Below are 22021 nucleotides of genomic sequence, written 5' to 3'. Positions count from 1 at the left end.
TCGCTCGTCAAACGAAAAGAAAGCACTGACCCCCCATTCGTGATTTAACCTTCATATTCATTCCCCGGTTTCCTCCGCTTTTTTTCTCGTTCAAATATGAGGGTCACTGACAATACTTTTGTTTCTGGGAACGATAGTAGTAGGTGTGGCAGTAAGCGCGAAGATCAGTGGTCCAGAATGGGAGTAGATTGATATTAGCTTAAACGCGCTTGCTCAGTGCTGGGTGTGTTCTTGCACCGTAAATGCCATTTTAATTGCGTCAAAATCAACTAATCTAGAGACAATTTTATCAAATAATGTTGGGACAACGTGTTCTGGCAGCGTAGGAAGTTGGCTAGATCACGGCATTTATTTCTGGGATTTTTGCAACAGACACTGAAAAGTGACATTGAGATTACCCCGCACACCATTCGCATCTTGCCATTTGAAGATGTTAATCGGGTGCCATATGCTGTTTTTCTTCTGCAAGGATTGTCTAGCTTGTGGGAGGGCCGCATAATTGATCGGCATGCGGAACCCCCTAGGCCAACCAAGTGCATTTTTCGGGAACAGGCATCGTTGGTGCGGAGGGTTTATGAGGCGCAGAGAGACCCGCCGGAGCGGCTGTATTTTTGGATGCTCGCGTCTGCTTGCCCGAGTTTTAAAATGGTGCCGATATTTGTTAGACTGATGTGCTTTCTCGTCGCTGTCTGTTAGTTTCTATGTTCTGTGTTAATCATCATGTCTGACTCAGAATTAATTTTCTATGCATTAAAAAAGAGAGTCGGAATCATGCAATCGGACAGACATCGGTGTCATAACACGAGGCACCAGGTTTGATTCCGACAAGGGGAAGGAATAAACGTTTTTGGTTCCTATAAAAGGAAAATTGAGCGCTGGATGATCTTCATCGTAGTAGCGTTGATCATCCAGGGTGGGTGGCGTCCCTAGTCTAGGATGTCATGGCCCTCAGCTGCTTGTCTGGCCCGGATCACCAGGCCGCGCAGGTCATCCAGGACCTCGCTGGACAGCAGGGCCTCCCACTGCTCCGTCGATGGCGCCAGAACCTCCGGGAGTTTCTTCACACCCTTTCACTCACACACCATGTGGTAGAGTTTGTTGGGGGTGCCGCAGAATTGGCAATCGTAACTGTAGAGACTGGGATATGAATCATGTGCAACTGTGAGGCGTGCGGGAAAGAGTTAGTCTGGAGTCTTCTTAACTGCGTTGCTTCTTCTTTGGCGAGTTGTGGATGAGGAGGTGGATATTTCTGTCTGCCCAATCTGTTATGTTCTAATATGTCCCTGGTGCGTCGTGGGATAGGTGGGAACATTGGTGGGAGCTTGAGCTCCTGTGAGGATGGTGAGGATAGCGGTGGTTGTCCGGCGGGAATGATCTCGGGCAGTGGCATCAGCCGCCACATTACCCTCCAGAAACTCGTGCCCCGCTGCCCACGATGTCCGGTACATCATCTTTTTGATCCTTTAGCTTCAGGAGTATATTAAGCACCGCTATGGAGATAAGACCCTTCTGAAAATTTCTGCAGGCTTCTTGGGAGTCCGTGATTATGATCATGCGAGCTTGACTTCCCGTGATCGTTGTAGTAGCGAGAGCAATCGCTGCCTCTTCTGCGGAGTCAATGTCTTCAGTCGTTTAGTGTGTGCCGAGCTTAGCTCCTTTGCTTTGCTGTTGGCCGCGGCTATCGCGTGTGCCGCATGGTTTGTGCTCGAATACTTTGCGGCGTCGACGTACTGCCTCGTCCCGCTATCGTTACCATCGGCCCTTTTCAGTGCCTTTACCCAGGCGCAAAGATGGCTGTGGTTCGTTTCCCCGAAGTCCGGTGTCGATCAGGAACCCAATCGCCCGGGCCCCGGTTGATTTGGCAGGAGGCTGGCAGGGCGATGGTGTTGGAGTTCTTGGAGACGGCGGTCGAATTGACGAACTCGAGGAGTTGGGGTTGATTAAGTGAAACGACGAGTTTATATACAGCTATTTACAGCAGGAAAACTGTGTACATGAGTAATGAGAAGAAAAACTCCGAACTTCTAGACGCTAGCTCCGAGTGCGCACAAATCACTCGAGCTCCTCAACTTCGTCTAACTCTCCTATTCTCGGAGCGTACACAAACCGCTCGAGAAACGACGGCGGAGACTCTGTCTCGCCGCAAGATCCGTCTAGTTGCCCGTTACGGCGCTGCACCCTAAACCTCCGACGCGATCTTAACCTCTAAGCAAGGGGGCTCACAAATCCCAACCTAGCTTCAACGGTCGAGACCCCTTGTCCCGCCGGGAACTGCCCAGCTCGGCGCTCAGACAAGAACGATTTCCAACGGCCAAGTTCGGCCTTATAAAACCTCGAGATCACGCTCTCTCGGGAACGCCCCTGTAGCGTTCGTACACGCGCAAGGGAGTGCCCAAATTCACGTAGACAGCTGTCACTCAGCACGCCACGGAATATTCAATGAGGCGCCGCCATCTTTGGGTCAACGGCACGCTCGCAGACGCGCAGTTGCGCGCGATCCCGCGGGGTGAGAGCGAAAGGCGGCGACAGTGCACTGTGCCGGCCGGGGCGCGTTAACAATGGTGTCTTGCGCGGCGCGCGCTTCGACGCCGGTAATCCCACCACCTCCGCGCTTCACGCAGACGGTTCCCGGAATCCGGCGGCGCCGTCTGCTTTCTCAATGGGGGATTATCCCTGTGGTATGCGGTGGGCCAGACAATCCGTCTCCCGTGCGTGCCGTGACGAATTGGCGACGGCTGCAGCGTAGAGTCTACAGTGCTGGGCCACCAGACAGAGTGGCGGGTTCTCACGCGCAGCCCGGGCGCCTGGCCGCTAATCTCATAAGTGGACCTTACACCAGGCATTTATCCTTTCTTTGTGGTAAAGACGGTGCATGTTGCGAGGGATATTAGCAACCGTGATGTACTCCCTCAGGCAAAGTGGGATGCGCCTTTTTTGGGTTTGGTATGCCGGGTTTGGGATGTCTCATTCCCGAGACGGCGTAAAGTGGCGCGACCTGTTTCTGTGAATTTCAGCCGTTCAATTTGGCTAACCCTGTGTGCCTCTACAAGTTCCTCCCACGTGTTATGTACACCTAGTTGCAGTAGCTTCTACGCACGGTGTAAGAATGCTTCTACGTCGAAGTCTTCGCCGGTAAACTGTGGGAACGCGACCTTAGCGCGTTCCCTTTCGTTCGGCTTCGCCGCACTGCTTGCTCCTCGCGGGAACTTGCTTGGCGAGACGTCGGCGAGGGGGATCTACCTCTTCGCCGAAGGAGTGTCTTGTGGCAGGTGAGAGTGCGCGGGATGCGAGCAGTGGGAGTTTGGAGCTCGGGAAGCGAGGTGGCAGGACGCGCCTGGTGACCTTCCTTCGAGGATCGCGCAAAAAGGAGGGCGACAATGGCTGCCATCGGCGTCCCAACGAGGCAAACGCGAGCGCGCTGAGGCGCCCCCCGGAGATGACTGTTGTCGCGGTGAGTCGGAACTCTCGATTCCCCTAAATTGCCCGGGCGAGGAACCAGATCCTCGCCGTCAAACAGCTAGCCTGCATGCTCTTTGTATGTTCATTATCCAGTAATAAATGTCAATGAGCGAAAATACTTGTAATGTCAATGAGCGAAAATACTTGTCGCTTCCTTTGTTCCGTCGAGCCACGGCCCGCCGCGGCTGGCGCGATACAGCGCGCAGTCGCGGGGTGGGAGATAGCTTGCTAGCTGGGCCAAACGAGAGGACAAAGGCTGATTTGTGTCTCTCGTCGCCGGTTTTGCTATTGCGTGGGGAAAGTAACTAACCTACTTTTACCCCTCTGCAATCCCACAAGACCCAGTGCCAATTCGTATGTTTGCTTGATGACGATCTCGGGTTTCTCTTTTTCGGCGTTTTAAAACCCCAAATATGGGGTACCATATATTATGCTGCTAATTAATGCTTGCATTAATCCAATTGTGTGCTTTTTGCTCGCAACCCTCTTGACCAGGTGGGTTACCTGGGTGATGGCGCTTTGGAGTGTAGCGAAGGAGTGCAGCAGAGCTCCTGTTCCGTCTTTTTGTAGAGTATGACCCAATACTCGCAGTGTGTCGACCCCTGGTATAGGGATGTCATGAAACTTCAACGGGAAGCGTTTTTTTTTCTCTCGAGGCGCTTGATGTGCCTCTGAGAAACCCATTGTGCAAGTTGGCTTTCCTGCAGTGCGCTTTGGGTGCAACGGTTTGAATTTTGGATTTTGACTTTGGACTTCGAAAAATTGGTTTTCGACCAGAGTTTCAAGCATATTTCACTGCACCCACGATCATCATCATCATCGTCAGAGAAAGTTGGCTTTGCTGCAGTGCGTTTTCTCATGTGCCCCTTCCCCCATCAGGGAGGCCTCCCATCTATGCCTTTCCGGGAGGCTTTCTATGCGTCCCATTAGTGAGGCATAGACAGCTTCGCCTTAATACGCAGTTGTTCTCGACCGGATTGCAGAGTGCAGGGCACGATAGGGCCAGAAAACCATTGCACGAAGAGGATTAGTGTGCCGGGGGAAGTCGTCGACTGTATATCAGTTTGTTATCAGCACGGTGAAATCGACGACGGGCCAGTAAGCGACAGAACACACCGATCTGGTGAGCAGAAAGGAAGTCATGAGGGAACGAATGGGCTCGAACATTTATCAGCCGCTAAAATGATGGGCTGCCTATCTCGTGGTCAGGGTCGTTTTCAAATGGTTATTTAGCATATAGGCTTGTTTAGCGATAGCGGGATTAAACTTGCCGGCGTTGTATACGTGTATGCAAGGATACGAAGCTGCGATTTTCATTCGTGAATTTCGCACTAAGACTTGCGTCCAAGCCGATATTTCGAAATCTCTGGGGCCGCTGTACAACTGCGAATATTCACGATGGCTGATTACCTTTGTTAAAAAAAATTGCATTCACATCAAAGCGCACCATAATGTCTCGGCAGCCAAACGTGGTATGATTTGCTTGAACCTATTTGTAATAGAACGCGAGCTGCATTGGTTTTACACTAGACCCCTTAAGTAAAGCATACGCATTTTAGAGTAGTCAGTGGCTTGGACTTTACAAACGTACCAAAACCTCCGTCGAGAACTCAGTCTTTATGGCCGGTGCGTCACCCTTGAATAACAGTGCAGTGCAGTGCAGTGCAGTGCAGTCCGCTAGGGAGATTTCAGTGGCGCCCCTACAGGCCGCGCTCGAGGCGTATAGCACTAGCGCTTTCCCGCTTACCTATGCAGCACAAACTAGCTTCCACTGATGCCCTTGTTAGCCTTCGTTGAAAGAAAAGAACTGTATTTACATATGATTGCACACAGAGTGTTTTTACGAGAAGTGTCCTCACCGATGCCGTTGTGCGCCAATACGACGTGCAGGAAACTCTGACGATGACGATGAATGATCCTGGGTGAAGCGAAAGAAAAAAAAAACGCTTCATGTGGCCGGAATCGAACCTCAGTTTCTCGCGTCATGAAGCCGGCGTCTATTCTGCTTGGACACAAAACAGGTACTCAACAAAAACACTAAAATAACGCACCAGAAATTTTGCCGCCGCCGCGTTTAGATCACATTTTTTAAGAGAAACTAACTCATCGAGAACTGCAGCCGCTCAGGCCGTTCCGCCTGAGTGGCTGATACACATCCCGCAGATACACAACACTTTCAACGAGGTAAGGTACTTAATTTCGACATGGTCGAAGCCAACGCCAAGCAGCAGGCACCGATTCGCGCCGTACACCCCAAGCCCAAACGTTAGGCCGACGGAGAGCACACCTGAGAGTTGGTGTGGGTGTTCCAGAAAAGTGCTGTGTGCCTCCACAGTGACACATGCTCGCAGTGTGGGAATGGCCGACCAAAGAATCCGTCACGAGAAAGCTTCGCAGCCAATTATCATCCTCGTTGTTGTTCCTTTGTTATTGGCGCATCCAATAACTTGTCAGGTTGGAGAAAAAAACAGGTTCTTATCTAATTACGGCACTTAAGGAAGATAGTTCAAAGCGATTCGGAAGTGGCTTTTATGACTAAGTTGAGAAAGAGAGTAAACTGATAGTCGCCATTCCTCTTCACCATTCTCTCACCATTGTCGCCAACATCTGCAGTAATTTCTATGTCTTCAAGCATAAAGTTTCATACTAATATACAATTAGAATGAAACTCTATGTCTTCAAGGCAGTAAAGTTTCAACGAAACCAACGTCCGTGTTGGCTGCAGCCAGCACGGACGTTGGCTAACATGTCAGCACTTCCAAGGGATGATGAAGAAAATCCGATATTGTAAAAAAAAAAAAAATGTTCTCATGGTGCGCTCCCCGTGACATAATGTGAGCTTATTGAAAATCTACGCCAAAAAGTCTGCTACGGGGGAAACGTGTTTAGCGTTGTGGGCATTATCCTATCCTATCCTTAATCCTTTCCATTAAGGAATAGAATAACAATAATAGAATAACGCGCCGTCGTTATTCTCACTGCTCTCGCGCAGCACCGAACTGCCCTGCCGAGAGACTCTGCCCACAACGGGTTCGAGAGCGAGCCACGACTCTCGCCGCGAGTGTACGTTTTCAATCACTTCACCGGGAAGCGATATCTTTCATAGTACAGGGGTTTATTACGCGGACAACCACGACACAAACACTACACTGCACTACGCACCTAGCCCCTGGGGCATATACAGCCGTCAGCGGGTGCCCAGCCCGTAGTCGGGCAGCAGTTAGCGTCCGCCGGCTTTGGCCGGCCGCAACGCTCGCTGACGTAGGGGAAGGGGGCTCTCTGTGGCCGCAACACATTTCAAGCCACGCCACTGGACACGACTGGGCGGCATCGGCGCTCGTCCGCTGACCTTAGACGGCGCAAGCCGTCACATCGCGGACGCGGGGGCAACCCACCAATGAGTGGAATATGCCCGCGGAGACTCGCCGGGCATCCTAGATAAACGCACTGACGCAAATCGAGGCATGCGCTAATCGACACGGTGGGTGCCGTGACCCACGTAAGTGGGAAACAACGGCCAATGCAAGAAACAGCCAAAAGTGGCCGAAGGGCATTTACGTACCGTGCGATCGCTGCTCGTCCCAAAGGCGGTCTCCCCCCGGGGAGTCTCCTGCGCGCATCCCCCGTCGCCTCGTAGGGAGAGGAGGGAAGCGCGCGAGGATCGCCCTCGCCCCACCAAGGAGGAGGACGTCGCTAGCGCCTCCTCGCCCCGATATGAGGGTCTTGGCCCCCACAGCGTACAACGAGTGAAGAAGAGGAAGAATCTATTGGCAGGCGACGCTAACATTCGGGGCATCCGTAGGCTGTGCTTACTTCAAAGTCTGCCTGATTCTACTTACGACGACTCGGAGCTCGAGCACCTCCGGTACTCATAGAAGTGCAGCATAAGCCAGTCGCCAGCTTGTGAAGTAACCCTCACTAGCTTTCGCTGTCGCGTGCCAAATTTAAATTGTTACTTGCACTGCTCTAATCTGGCCCTGTCGCCGTTATGCGCCTTTTGCAAAGAACCAGAAACAATCGACCATTTCTTCTTCTCCTGCCGACGGTTCTCCTCGATAACACGAAGATACTTAGAAAGTACATGCAGCCGGCTAAACCTCCCACTGTCTGCTACAGTTATTTTGTCATTCGGGGCGAAGGAACTGGGATTCTGTCACGGGGATCTTTGCAGTGCGTTGCACTCATTCATCCTGGAATCAGGCCGTCTGCCGTGCTAGACAGCATTTAGCTTAACAGGATTTTCTTGTCAAGAATGTGCGCGCCAAGCTCACTGCTTCGTCTGTACCACTTTCTTCGTGTTTCTGACTTCCAATTCTCATTAAATGGCGTTCGTTTTTACCTTTTTTTCTTTCTTTCTCTAATATCCTTACCTTTATTTCTCCACACATGTACTGCTAATCCATCCTAATAATTAAAAATTGGTCTTTCCCTTCAAAAATTACCTAATTTCTTTCGGTAAAGCGCCCATTTCCTGGCCAATCCCCCTGAGTGGGTACGCGCCATTTCATTGGAACCACCACCACCACCACCATCCGAAACGGGGTTCTGCCGCCGGGATGTATGCTCTGCCCTCCTTCGCTTCATTGAAAATTCCAATAGATTCTCTTTACGATTGCGATTGGTCACCCTCGCCTTGATTTTCCAGTTTTTTTTTTTCTGTCGTTTATGGAACCAAAACTCTTTTCAACTGGTCTAAATTATCTTTCCTAAGCGTCTCGTAATTAGATAAAAATTCCATTTATTTTAATCGTCCTCTGTTGATTGGCCGATCCCCTGATTGGGTATGTGCCATATCTAAAGGCGCAACAACAACAGGCGACTCCCGGTTTCTCTGCACGTCGTCGGAGAAGCGCAGTATGGCCTCGACCCCGGACACGCTGTCCGATGACTCCGGCGAGGCCTCGCCAGACGTGTCTCCGTCCGAGCAAAGGGCCCTGACCACGCTGCGAAAGCTCATAGAACGTGAGTCCCACACTCTCGCTCATCGCGCTTCCATTTTTTGATCATCCACGGTGCTTGAAATATGCGCACCTTTTTTTTTATCCCGTTACGGAGCTCCAAGGGCGATTTGTCTACAACGCGTATGTTTTAAAACGGGTGTGGATATTGCGCTTAGCCCTTAGGAATATTTTGCCGGCAGTCGGTGTTTTGCTATCTTTCGCGCTAGCTGCTTCATTCTATTCGTGCAGGCTTTATCCCTGTGCCCCTTTAAGCTAACTTCGTCAGAATACCAGTGTCCTCGACACTATACCGAGTCAAATTCCGTGCACAAATGCAGCACGCTGCCGTCTACCCGGAGCCCATATTCAGCAGCGTGAGACAAAAGCATTTGTGAACGTCAACAGCTTTGTCTCGCAAAATAAAAGAATACAAAACTGTCCGACGAAAAACGGTTACTTCCGAGAAAGGTAGGTAGATGTGAGTCAGTAATACGCAGAAGGGGGCACTCAAGGGCTTGTTGGTACACTCCAACGTTTGCAGAAAGCGCGAAAGACGGGACTAAGGAGGGAACAGGCGACTCAGGCGCTGCGAACAACAGTGGACATTTTAATTGGCAGGAAAATATACCTGAAAAGCGAAGTGAAAAAAGGAAGAAACGAAAAAATCGAAATAAAATTTTGCCGGTCAAAGTGAAATCAACAAATTTGTTAGAATGGCACCATTTTTTATCCGCCGCATGACGATTTGTGGACGACTTGTAGATGTTTGGTATACACGATCTCCTTATCTAGCAGCGACACGGACGGTCCACTAATGCAATCGCTTCCTTTCCTGTTGATTTGGAAGGCTTCAAAGATCTCCCTCCTCCTTTCGCCCACGGAGGATGGCACATTCTCTGAAGCGGGCAGTGCAGCCGCAGGAGGCGCTGAAAACATGCCGCGTGTCGGAGTCCTGACTTTGTTCGCGTGCTCCCTCGAATGTTCATTCAGGAAGCGGCCTGATTGTCCCGTAGCGTTTACACAACATCAGTAATACGCTTCATTATGTTGATTTTACACCAGTTGGCGAAGTGCTGTTTAGTTCGGTAAAAGTGATCATCGAGCATTTTATGAATAAGAGCAATTTTTGCGAGGTATTCTGCTTTGCGAATAATAACCAATTTGAAGTTATGATATAGCTTATATTATCTTGCAGTGACTGAACGGTCGATTGAAATATCGACCGAGGGATTGTTTTAACCCCGCTATTACGTTATGAGAACAGCCGTCATCGTCGTCGTTAACCCCCTGCATACCGCGTGCAGACGACCCTTCGCTGAACGCGAAGACGGAGACGGAGTTCCTGCTGCGCTTCCTGCGGTTCTCGCACATGCGTCCCAAGAAGGCGCTGCAGGTGCTCAAGAGCTACTACGACGCCAAGAGGAAAGAGCCCGAGCTGTTCCGCAACTTCCTGCCCTCGGAGCTGGCGCACGTCTTCTCCAGGAACCTGGTGGGCCTGCTGCCCGACCGCGACACCAAGGGCCGCCTCGTGCTCGTGCTCAGGGCGGGGGCCTGGAACCCCGAACAGGTGCTGCTCCGTCGCGCTGCTGAACACGCGCGTCAAAAGACGTTTGCTGCTATACCGTTTCGAGGGCCAATTGCCGTCATGGTCGGCCTGTGTCCACGGCAGGTGTCGGCTGCAGGTCAAAGGCCTGCTATGCGCAGACTTTTGTCGTGCGTTGACCGACTCATTGTTTGTCCCTGAACTTACTTATTTTGTTCTCAACATAGTTAATTGCCTTCGCATAATTTAATGCCGCCTATATAACCCCAGCTTTCATGAATTCGAGCTGACGGGGACTGTAAATGCCACAAGAGTTCATAATTACTGTTACGTGGCGTGACATGGCGAGACTTCGCCAACTTTTGTTGAAGACCAAGAAGCAGACGTGGATTAGAGTGCTTATTGGCGACCTCCGAGGGGGTATACCTTATTATTAGTAAGATGAGGCTAAGCCTCGCCTTTTGCGTCATCGTCTCCCCAACCAGATCGTACTCTGTAATAGGCTAGGGGAAGGCCAAATAAAACGGATATGGATAGCTTTCAATCGCTAATTTATTGGGTCTCCAACGCTCTGAACATTTGAATCTGTAGCCTGAAGACTATAGAGTGATTCATTCGGCCTGCACTAAGTGATTGCGGCTAATGTACGCACTTCACAGGAACAAACGTATAGTACTATGCCTTGCGAAATCTGAGTCAGTCGCCCCAGTTTGCACAACTTTCCAAGGGTGCTCTTCCGCTTGACAAGAACAACGACTGCGACATGGGCACAAACCAGGGCTTCCTGTGGAGTCACGTGCGCAACAGTCGTCTGCCGTTGGCTCGAATCGGTACCAGAATGCGGGCGACTCAAGTTAAATCTCAAGCTTGGTCAATTGAACCTGAAGCCGTTACTTGAGATGCGGTAACAGCGTGCATTGCACTGAAGGGCACGCGGCCGCAAGACGTCTTTCAGCGCGGACGGCCATGCGTGCGATGGAATCGTGGTAGTTGCCAACTTGCCGTCTGGTGGCGACCATGGTGCGAAGCCTCAATGCGTGTCGCCATGAGAAGGCGACAATAAAACACAGGCGGTCCACGAAGAACAGCGTGGGTAAACGAGATGACCAGGTCTCCTCGCACTAGGTTGGTTGCCAGCATAGAGATAATATACTGACTCTAGAGGGAAAGCGCGCCGCTGAGCCCATGCATTGGAGCCGTACGACACACAGTGGCAGACATGATACAACGATTTGAAGGTTGCCAGCTGAGCTTTGGCTTACTAAAAACGGCGAAAGCGATGGGTTGTAATCTGGCAACGTGCTACTGTGGCGTTTCCGCGTCCGGTTAGCGAAGCATGCCGGGATTAATTGTAACATGGCGGACCGCTGTCCAGGTGGAATTTGTGTAGGCGGCGTCGACAGCATTGCGTAGTTTATCTCCTGTGGGTAGGTAACCGACGTGTTTTCGGTATAGCGTGTGACTTATATGTACCGAGACTATTTGAGCAAGATGCGGCAACGCTCACACAACACTTGCGCGCAAGCTTAAATGCGACTGTTCGCTTCGCTAGGACGCCAAGGAATCAGCTGATTCATACTGGGGCGCACAGAAAAATGAATCTCCGTCATGATCTCCGTGCATTTTTGCACTGTGCCGCGTTATTTGCCATTCTTTGACATTTTGCGAGTCGCTCAATGCTTTTCAAACGAAGTGAAGTGAACTGTGGCGTTAGCTGAATCTAAAACCTTCAATGACACACACACAAAAAAACCGTCAGGGCATGGGCCAACGCTGATATTGCCGGTGAGTCGCGACCCTTTGAAGCACAGGAACGAAAGAGCGCGGTCGATCGCGGGCCAACGGAGTGGCAGAATGCATGCCAACGGAGTATGCGAAGTACAGTCCACGGCGTGTCCCGTTTTCCTTTCTGTCTGTATTCGTCAAGTTCTAGCTGCTTTCCACCACTTCAAAAGAAAGCTTGCGGGACTGAATGGCCAGTAATTTGCCGAACAGAGCGCGCGAGGATAGAACATTGACTTATTGCGGCTGATTAAAAAAGAAACCGCATTTCGTTACCTATTTTTTCGTTCTACCTTCACGAACGTTTGCGCGAAAGTTCGAAGCACGGAGAGCTGTAAGAAGTTCCATGAATAAAGCAACTGGAACCGAACGATTATAAAAGCTCATTTTATTTCTCTTCCAACGGTAACGATCGCTGGCTCCCATTCCGTAGCCTGTAGTGAACTTGCGGTAGTCAAGGTCAGATCGGAATCGCTCGTTCCGGCGTCAGTTGAGGGGCAATAGATAGGGTGCGTAACGTGAAGAAACGAATGACAGCCTCGCAAGCGCCCGGGGAGGCACATGCTCAGCGCGTGCATCCGAGTAGTACCAGTTGTACACGTTTTGCACGCACGCACTGCGCAAGTCAGGCGCAAGGGCCTCTCCACTTACTAGCACACTTAAATAAAATCGAAACCAAAACTGAACTACGCACTTACTCTTTGTTCGCTAATTAGAGCTTAATTAGACTAAAAGTTTTTATATAGCTATTTTTAATTACTGATGCAATTATTTGTTACTATTTTGCTTCAGTTCTTTGTTTTACTTAATTAATTACTGAACAACTTTTTAGAGGGCTGAATACAATTGATCTGGCAACCATGGCAATTGTATCATGTCAGCGCCCACGATTCGTACGGTCTCGGAGCTCGCTTTACCCCCCTGTTTGCCAGTCAAGACTTCACAAATATATATAATTGTGCACGCGAAACGCCGGCTACGCTGGTTTGAGGCACTTCCGGATTTAATTGATTCCGATTTTTGGGGGTCAGCTCTAGTTTTTCTTATTTATGCTTGGGAATTGTACTGCTAGTAGACTGATGTCTCGCTATGGTGCAGTTGATCGCCATTAATGTGAATTCTTGCGAAGTGACAGTGGCCGGCGAGCCAGGTGATTAACGGGCCTACAGGCAGCATTATTTAGAGCGTTTCAGCGCCGCGTGAACGTGTCGCCGAATGTGTCGCCATCTTAGAATGACCACGGCTGGGGCAGCTGGACTGCGCACGCTTAGTGTGGAAACCAAAATCTCCGCACAGGCTTGCGCAGGCGTGTCCACGTCACACCGAGAAAAACGTTTCCGTCAATTTAAGACGACTGTCTTTCTTGGACGTCCGTCCGTCCGTCTGTCTGTAGAGGAATGCGGGACAGAGCAGCCAGGATGCGGCGCATGCGCAGGTGACGTTCGTGGACGCGGTGCGGGCCATCCTGATGTGCTTCGAGTGGGCCATGATGAGGAAGGCGGCGCACACCAACGGGCTGTGCATGCTGTGCGACATGGACGGATGGGGATATAGCAACGTCCTCTCCGTCCCCGCTTCGCGCCTCGGCGGCTTCGCCCGCGTATTTGTGAGAACCAAGAGCGCTGCCGCTGCTTTGCGATCGAATGCCGCGCAGCCGTATATTGTACGGCCACACGTGCAGTTTTTGTCAAAATTTTCCAGCCCATCCCAAAAGTGCGCAGGACACGAAAAATTCAAAGTGCTATCCTTGCTCGCCAGCAAGGCTAGCACAATGAATGAATGAATGAATTTATTTAGAAGGGAGAGGTCGAACGCCTCGTGCAGGGGAAGGGGAGGAAGAGGAGGGGAAATAAACCAGCGGAGGGGATTGGGTTCAATCACAAAGCATGTCCGCACAATAAAACGTTTTTCTTATTTACAACTGCCATGAAATAAATTGGTCGCATTTAAACGTTATAAGCTTTTGTATTGAATTCGTTGTGGCCAAAAACAGTTGGCGTGGCCTAGAAAATATTGACAGACTTTACATGCATGTTGCATGAATACATACATACATACATACATACATACATACATACATACATACATACATACATACATACATACATACACACATACATACATACATACATGCATACATACATACATACATACATACATGCATACATATGTAATTTAATTCTGGTTGTTTCTACAGATTTTATATAGAAAAAGTCAGCAGAAAAGGCACACTACAAACAAGAAATCGGTGATTATTGAAACAAGAAGGAAACTACACTTTAAAAGTGGTCTTTTCTGCAGTGCGTTTTCGACGCGATTTACGCTATCAGTGACGCTGTGAAAGCTTCGCTTTAAAATTTACACACTTGTGCAATCTCGACTACAAAACACCCTGTAGATAGTGCCGGAAAACTTAGGCCATCCCGTAATGACTACCTCATCTTTCTTTTTTGTTGTTGTTGTTTCCAGCCGGGGTATCCCGTGAAGAAGCGCCGAGTCGACATCGTGAAGCAGCCGTACAGCTTCAACGTGTTTTTCAAGATGATCACGCCGTTCCTGGACGCGTCGTCAATCGCAAAAGCAAGTCTTCTTTTTTTCTTACAAACACTACACGCTTATCGTGCAATTTTTAGCGTATACAAAATAGAACTACCATGTCAGCTGGCTTCGCTCGCATTCAGTTAACTTTCGCTGGGGATTCCTGAGATTCGTTTCAAAGATATGAGTCCACCACCACCAAGCATCATTGACACAGTGATGCCTATTGCGCACGCCTTCCGTCGATTGTCAGGACAGCTCGTATTGTAAGTTATCGCGGGAACATTTTACAAATGAGTGTTTTGACGGGAGCTTTTGCCGTACGCCCCGTCCCAGTACCTGACGAGGAGAGGCGGCTGTGCTCGAAGTGGCGGAATGGTAGTGCGGAGGACGCTTTGGCGTGGGAACGTCCATCCTTTTACGGCCTCTTGGAAGAGAAAGCCGCGTTTTTAATTTCTCTGTTAGCGGTGCCTGACTGAATATGCGCTAGCACAGCTGCGCGTGTGGTGAAGACCCGAAAAGAAAAAAAATAAAGAGCAGAGTAACAAAGCAGAGTTTTTGTGTGTGCGTCGAGTGCCGCTTAGACTGACTCCGTGCCGGCGGCTACAACGGAGGTGATGCGTTCACCCCAGGATGGCAGCCGGTCAAAGAGCGCCGCCTCTCCTCGACGGGCGCACTCGCGCTGGCGGCGCACTCTGGGCGCGCTCCAACAAAGAAACGCCATCGGTCCTCGCCGAGGGTGCAATTGATACCGACCATAGAAATAACCTGTAAGCCAGCCAGCACAAGGGCGACCACGGCGCTTTAATCTTCACAGACATACCACAGCAGCAATTTTCATTTGCCCCTTCTAGGCTTAATGTGCTGTGTTGGTGTGAACGTCGAAGCTGTAAAGAAATGTTGGGAGTACTCCACTTCAGTTTTAGTCTTTCGTTACGCACACGTGCTCTGAGAGACCTAAAAATAAAAAAAAATTTTATTTGAATCTCATTCACGGCATTCAGAAAACAACAAGGTTTCTGTGTTATTTCACTTCCTTATGAAATGCCCTCGTGACAAAAGGCTCTAGGCTACAATTATTGTTCAAGCGATAATCTTGTGCTGAGAACGAAATCCCGTTGCAACTAAATTTCCCAGCGGGCTTTCGCAACATCCTGTAAGCGTGTGCGGGTAAATCTCGCTGAAGTGCCTCGAGCCGGCACGAAGTCAGTTATGGCAGTCGACAGATTAAGAAAACTGTTTTGTTACGCTGCTCTTTGTTTTTCTCAAAGAAAAGCGACGCCTGTAAGGGCCCGCCTTTAAAGACGATAGTCTCTATCGGAAATTGTAATCTGTCTGCATGTCTGTCTGTCTGTACTACGATTCAGGCACCAGACCAAAATTTCAAAGAATTTTTAAGAAGTATTTATGTAGGCAAAAGCCTTTCCAAACTACTTAATCTGTCACCATACTCCATACTTCTCAACACCTTAGAGAGAGGTATAACGGGGAAAAAAAGCAAGCAAACCATCAATACATAACTGGTCCTTTGAGCCTTAATTTAAATAAAATTGTCTTCAACCCACGCTGTGAAAGTAGTTGGCAAGCCAAGCTTTAAACAACACCCACGACAATTTCCCATGCGACGTCAATTGAATCCACACACGTGGCTCTACAAAGAGCGAAACCAGAGATTCTGCATTCGCGGGGGCGTCGTCCCGAATGCAGCATCGTTGGCCACGGCCGGGCTCGAGCGGCGGACGCCGCCGCTGTAGCCCGGACGTGCGTCGGCAGAAAGGAAACGCCGAGGAGCGCCATTCGGAGAGTGGGACAACGGGACCCAGTCATTCCGATGTGCTAGCTCACGGTGCTACATCACCGCGCGACACAAGCGCAGACACTGAAACAATTCGGCATGTGAGCTTAGTGATACCCATTTATACCGATTTAAACTAGTTAGTTTAGTAAGTTTGAATAATTGCGAGAAAACTGAGGGAACTCTTATAATCGCTATTTTTCAGAACAAGTTACTCCTACCGCCTTTTAAAACAACCGAATTGGTATTCACCAATTTAGAAAACGGAGCCCCATTCGTGGCAAGCAGTGCGCAAAAGGTAGCGTTTCTCTAGCGGCCAGATGTCTGCATATGGTCTCTACATTTTGTTTTCCCGCCCTGCAAAACAATCCTTAACGTATTTTTGCCGTACGGCCACTTAATTCCGTCAGGTCCGGGTTATTCAGGAGGTGCTGTCGAAAAAGTTATTCAAGCCGTGCGACGGCAGCGAGTGATGGACGCAAAGCTGCGCCAAAACAGGCCCAAAATTACCGTCGCTAAAGCAGACGACAAAGCCGTCCCGCCGACGAGCCCGCCGGTGTGAACAGTGCGCGGGGAACGGTGGGTAACCATTCGCCGCGCCATCTACACTGTGCTCCGTGAGTGAAACGGCCCTCCACCTCCCCAGCCGCGTTTGGAGTTCCTAGTCCCGCATGTCACGACGGAACCGTTGGCTGGTAGAGGCAGAAAGCTTTGCTTTAAAACTGGATGTGTGCTTGATTTTCGCGAAAGGAAATATAAAAAAAACGCGCCGAAAACAATACTTCGACATAAAATTCGAAAATAATTCGTGCCCTTCCACTGTGTGAGAAGGATGACCAGCGAAGCCGTGGTGCGTAATGTTGAAGAGTCTTAACGGCTAATTGTCATATAATTTCTTTCCCGATAGTTCGGGTAAAACAACAGTCACAGCCGTTTTCTGTAACTATACTTTTTCGGTAGATGGCCATTCGGCAGGAGACAGTAATTTTGTAACGTTTACAACTTCAGTGTGCACTAATTATTGTTAAACTCGGTGTTACGGTAAGGCCGTCTTAGCGGCTAATTGTCATATGATTTGTTTCGAGATAATTTCGATGACACAAGAGTGAAAGCCGTTTTATGTCATCGTACTCCCTTCGTAGGTGGCCATGCTTCACTGTGCAACCCAAAATGTAGAAAAGCCGGCTGCAAAGACCAAGCTTACACCAGTTTGCGAAGTCGGCTTCACCTCTAAACACTAATGCATTGCTAAAAAACATCTTGTTAGAGGTAACATAAGCTGTCATATAAGAACACATGAAGGCCTTCGGACCTGTTTTCATTTATGAATTTATCCATACTGGGAACCGGTTTTTGCGCGGCGGATGAACTTGCTCCAGAGACGTGACACGATACCAGCAAAGAATGTCGTCAGGGTTAGAATATCTCCGCTGTTAAAAGGGCTCGCTTCCGAGCCTAGGCCTCGAGCGGCCATGCCAAGACCAATAGTAACGGAAGGTTCCAATAGATCAAGGAAGCATGTTTTTTCCGGCTAGTTCCAATTAATAAAGAACGTCGTTGTTCTAGTTCCAGTAGATGGCGTTGGAGCCGTGGGAATGCGGGAAAATTTAATTGACTCTAGCAACTCTTGCCACCGTGTTCATCATGAAAGGAGAGGGACGGGAGGGAGAGAGAGAGGCGGCCAGGGTGGAGGCAAGGAGAGGTGTCGTTTTTCTGTGACATTGCAGCGAAGCGAGCACATGCGCGGCCGGCTTTTTTTTCGGGTCTGTGTTCGCGTGTATTCAGTCAAACCTCGCCAATAAAAGAATCCAGAACAGGGCTTTCTTTCTTTACAAGGTCGTAGCAGGTTGAAAGTTCCCTGGTGCTACCGCGGAATGCGAACAGACGCTTTTGTTTAAGTCAGAAAATCAGCGGCGTCGCCCATGGCATGGACACGAGCTCGAATGCAAGGCTTCAGCTTATAACTTCATGATCAACAAAATAATGCTGCATGTCTTTCAGCAGCGCTGTTTTCTCATTTGCGCAGTTTTGAAAAGACTCAAGGGCGGCCTCTTTTATTTTGATTTTTAAAGTTAGGAATTTTAAATTAGGAAAATGCACAGCAGTCATTCTTTGTGCATATTTATATTTTGTCAAGACAAGTGATCTTTTGTGGGCACGTTTAGCAATACGTGGCCGACATTACCTATCACTTAAAAGTTGGCTGCTATTGCAGATACTTAGATGGGGCGCGTCCCAGTGAGCGACATTCTAGCGTCTGGTCGGCTATCGCGATTTTTTGTACATTTTTGGTTCATTGCTGACCGCGAAATTCGCCTTGAACTGACTTCATTCTGGTACGGTCCTTTGTTTGAAACAAATTTTAGACAGTATTGATACACCTTGCCATGCGCAAACCCTGAAAGTGAAAAAAAATGATGCCCCCCGCCGTCTAACGCGAAGCTTTCTCGCGAGGGTTTCTTCTCTTGAGGCGAACGCCTAAAGCAGGCTTCACACGGGAAAGGGTGTATTTGAGGCAGAGTACGCCTTGCATGCACAAGTGGGCTTTCCTGCCGAGGGTTTTTTAGGTGCACTTATAGGCGCCATCAGGGAGACATACAAAGCCTCGCTTTAAGCTTCGGCCGTGTCAGAATGGCGCATCGGATGAACGCCGGCTCCAATAAAGCGAGGGAGCGAGGTTTGATTCCGACCACAGGAATGGCTTCCTTTGTTTCACTTCACCCGCCATCATCATCATAGTCTGAGAAAGTTGGCTTTCCTGCGGTGGCTCTGAGGTGGACTGTAGACGCCATCAGTGAGACATAGAACGCTTAGCTTTAAAAAAATCGGTGTAGCTTGCACCTAACATGGGTTTCCGAACTTGCCGCTGAAAGTCCTCGACCACTGACAGGCCCGGATGCTTTTGTCCGCAGTATTTCACATTCTCTCAGAAAGTGGAGCGCTGTTAGCACGCGCTAGAACCGGCGGCAACCGGCTTCGCGAACTCGGCGTATGTAGCGCGAGCTGCTTTGTGTTCTCCATGTCAGACGAAAACGCGCGTGAACTGACGAAGAGACGAGCACGCGAGAGACCACGCCACTAACGCCGGGCAGAATGTTCTCGAAGGTCGAGTTGGACGATGCCGGGCGCTCGTCACGAGGCGCACGCTCACGTGCGCTCGGTATTTCTTCGTGGTATTTTTTTTTTTTCGCTGAACGCAGACAAACCAAGCTCAAGCTTAGGCAGCTCTACTGTTGAAGCTGCAGCTGCCCCAAAACCGCGCTTCAACCGCCCCACCTTAACAATTTTTATTTCTCGCAAAGTACGCACGTGGCACGAAAAAGGCTATCCTTTTGGGCTGTTACCTGGCTTGCGCATGACTTATAAAAATATGAGAAAAACAAACGAACAAAAAATGCCCGCGTACACGCATGTTCGATCTCTCGTTGAGTTCGCCCTCGCGGATAGTGCGACCAGCGCCTGCTGTTCGCCACTCTGTGTTCGCATACGTCGCCGATGGCGGCTGCTGCTGTCTCCGAGGCCCCCGGTGTGTGCACATGGAGCCTCCCTGTGTGGCGTGCTGCAGGTGCACTTCCACGGCACCAACGTGAAGGCGCTGCACAAGCGGTTCCCGGCCAAGATGCTGCCCAGCGAGTTCGGCGGCACGCAGGGCCCCTTCGACGCCTCGAGCTGCCTGGAGAACCTCAAGAGCAAGGAGGCTGTCTTCGCCGAGGACTTCGAATACGGATACCTGGACGATTAGCGACCAACCTGTTCGCGGTGGACTGAAAACAGCGCGCGTCATGGGAATAGCGATTACTTTCTCTCACACAAAGGGTGCAAGGAATTGAGTAGGAAGTGTGTGTCACTTAATCACCGCCAGCCATGCTTATGCATAACCGCGTGTAAATATCGCGGCCGCTAATATAGCGCATTGATATGATTTTTTGATGTTAGCGTTCTTTTCTTTATAGGTTATTACTTGCTTCGAATTGTTCTATCGGAACAGCAGCATTCGTTGACTGCCACGGTCCCACCCGCAACCTCCGTGCAAACGCTGCATCACCGCAAAATATTGATGCAAAACCAATATGCTGAACTACGTTATGAATGTAAAGGGAAGAAAATTAAAGCCGTTCCGCTGAATGTGAAAGCTGTCGGAAGTGCAGAGCAGTGATTTGCCATAATGGTTACTGGCGCCGTTATCCGCTCACTGCTGCTACTACCCTTCACGCTCTTCGCCGCCCTGTCTCACTCCTCTCTTGATGAATATGCAATTCAAATTTCCCGCCTTCGCAGCGCTCGCACGCCCCCTCCCTGAAACTGCGCTAGCGGGAGGTCTTTTTGTGCTCGCTTTAATTGTGGTTGCTGGTGCTGTTTTGCGTCATTTCGAACGCGCCATTTTTTTCTTGCGCGGCTCGAGCCTTTCTGCGTAGCGCCATTTTTTTTCTTGCGCGACCGCTTTTTTAGCTTACTATCGTAGAAACCAACCCGACGAGCGTTCCTAACTAATTGAACGCGGGGGCTGCCGGTTATATACACCGATTTTGCCTGAAATATACCTGCAGTTTTCTTTGCGCTAAAAAACGGTTATGACCCTTTAGACCTCGTCGTTAATCGAAGCCTCAGCGTGACCCCCTGACGACAGCAGGCCGTGTTTATCTGGTGTTCATCGTGGGTAAGAACGAACAGAACGAACCTTTTTCAGAAAGTGCGGGAAGCCGGACTTGGTTTATCGCATTTATTTAGTACGCAGGTGGTCAATAGATTTCTGTTTCTTCGTGATGTTGAAGACGCGTTTCTTAGGACAGTTTGTCAGCTGCGACTTGGAAGACTTTTGTCTGAATTTGTTGTGAGCTGTGACTGCATGAGGGGTTCTGTACGAGGATTTTAAATGCAGAGCATTTCAGTAACTCACGATGTCACCTGCGTTGACGTCCGTAGTCCGCACCGTCGTTGTCCCTACTATATATAAAAAAAATACTATCCGGCGCCCGGTTTCGATCCCTCGACCCTGCGGGCGGAACGCAAGGTACATGGTGCTCTACCCACTGCGCCACAAAGCCGACACAGAATGGGACACTACGAACGCGCCTTATATCATTGACTAATTCAAATTACTGCTGACGAGCGCTCTCTCGTCAGCAGTTGCCACAAGTGCAACAACATTAACGTAACGCAAACTACTTAACGTCGTGCGCCCACGGAAATGCTCTGCATTTGATCGTGCCCCTCGCGAGGGGGATGTTTCACTGCGTCTTCTCTCGGTCGCGGGACCCGTGGCGCCATCTGGCGGAGGCGCGGCACAACTCGTAGCACTTTGAAAAGATGCGGCGCCAGCCAGCTGTGTGTGTTTACTTTTTTCAGGGAGCACCGGACTAACTCCAGACGTGTCTAACTACGATTTTGGTGCTCGTCTATTATACGTGCAACGCGTATGACACGCCTCACTCCGGTATTACGAATCCGCAATAAGGTTACTGCGCTTCAGATTTGCGAATAGAAAGTTGCTCACATTTAGGAACGTAATTAAATGTCTTGCATTAGAAACCGCGTCGAAAGGAACAATACTTAGGACTTTAATGAATGCTGATTTAATATTACACTTTTTTTAAAATACCTTACAGGCCCCTTTGCAGGGAATTTAGTAAGGGGGTTACAAGAGTGAAGCTTTGCGGATCATACAGCACGCATTTGCGAGTAACAAAACACAGCAGAACAAGTACTGACTACGAGGTTCACAATCCAAAATTTGTCGGAAGATGATAACAAGAAAATAAAAGCCAACAACGTAGTCCCACCCGAAATCTATACGCACACGAATTACAAGGTATGCCGAACACAATCAGGGTAGCAGATAAAGGAAACAAGCAAAGATAGTCAAGTATGTGGACGCGATGCACAAATCAGTTGCGGTGGTTAGAAATACGCACAAGGAGAAAGCGCAGAATATAACGCGGAGCCTAATCACGTGCGTAAAAATCA

At 49.6% G+C, this 22021-nt stretch overlaps 1 protein-coding gene across 2 annotated transcripts; it reads left to right on the top strand.

Annotated features, from left to right (window-relative positions):
- Positions 1-7332: 7332 nt before the first annotated feature.
- LOC144137794 (alpha-tocopherol transfer protein-like) lies at positions 7333-21772 on the top strand. Of its 2 annotated transcripts, XM_077669778.1 has the most exons (5): positions 7341-8421; positions 9704-9966; positions 13160-13330; positions 14194-14304; positions 19623-21772. In XM_077669778.1, exons 1-5 carry the CDS (start codon positions 8316-8318, stop codon positions 19797-19799), a joined length of 828 nt encoding a protein of 275 aa, XP_077525904.1. In that variant the 5' UTR covers positions 7341-8315; the 3' UTR covers positions 19800-21772. The 2 variants fall into 2 exon arrangements, with proteins under 2 accessions (XP_077525905.1, XP_077525904.1); XM_077669779.1 differs by lacking the exon at positions 13160-13330 and having other exon boundaries at positions 7333-8421.
- The last annotated feature ends 249 nt before the right edge of the window (positions 21773-22021 follow it).

This window comes from Haemaphysalis longicornis, unplaced genomic scaffold (genome assembly GCF_048455015.1).
Source record: "Haemaphysalis longicornis isolate Haplotype H1 unplaced genomic scaffold, Haemaphysalis longicornis Haplotype H1 scaffold_5, whole genome shotgun sequence".
Taxonomy (NCBI): Eukaryota; Metazoa; Arthropoda; class Arachnida; order Ixodida; family Ixodidae; genus Haemaphysalis; species Haemaphysalis longicornis.
Note: the sequence above shows the minus strand (reverse complement) of the source record. Positions and strands in the feature narration are given on the sequence as shown.

Excerpts from the sequence above, each read along its gene's own strand:
- LOC144137794 (XM_077669778.1), top strand. The coding sequence starts at position 8,316 with ATGGCCTCGACCCCGGACACGCTGTCCGATGACTCCGGCGAGGCCTCG. Across the intron at positions 9,967-13,159 it reads GGGCCTGGAACCCCGAACAG|GTGACGTTCGTGGACGCGGT; the intron begins GTGCTGCTCCGT and ends GCGCATGCGCAG. Across the intron at positions 13,331-14,193 it reads GCGGCTTCGCCCGCGTATTT|CCGGGGTATCCCGTGAAGAA; the intron begins GTGAGAACCAAG and ends TGTTGTTTCCAG.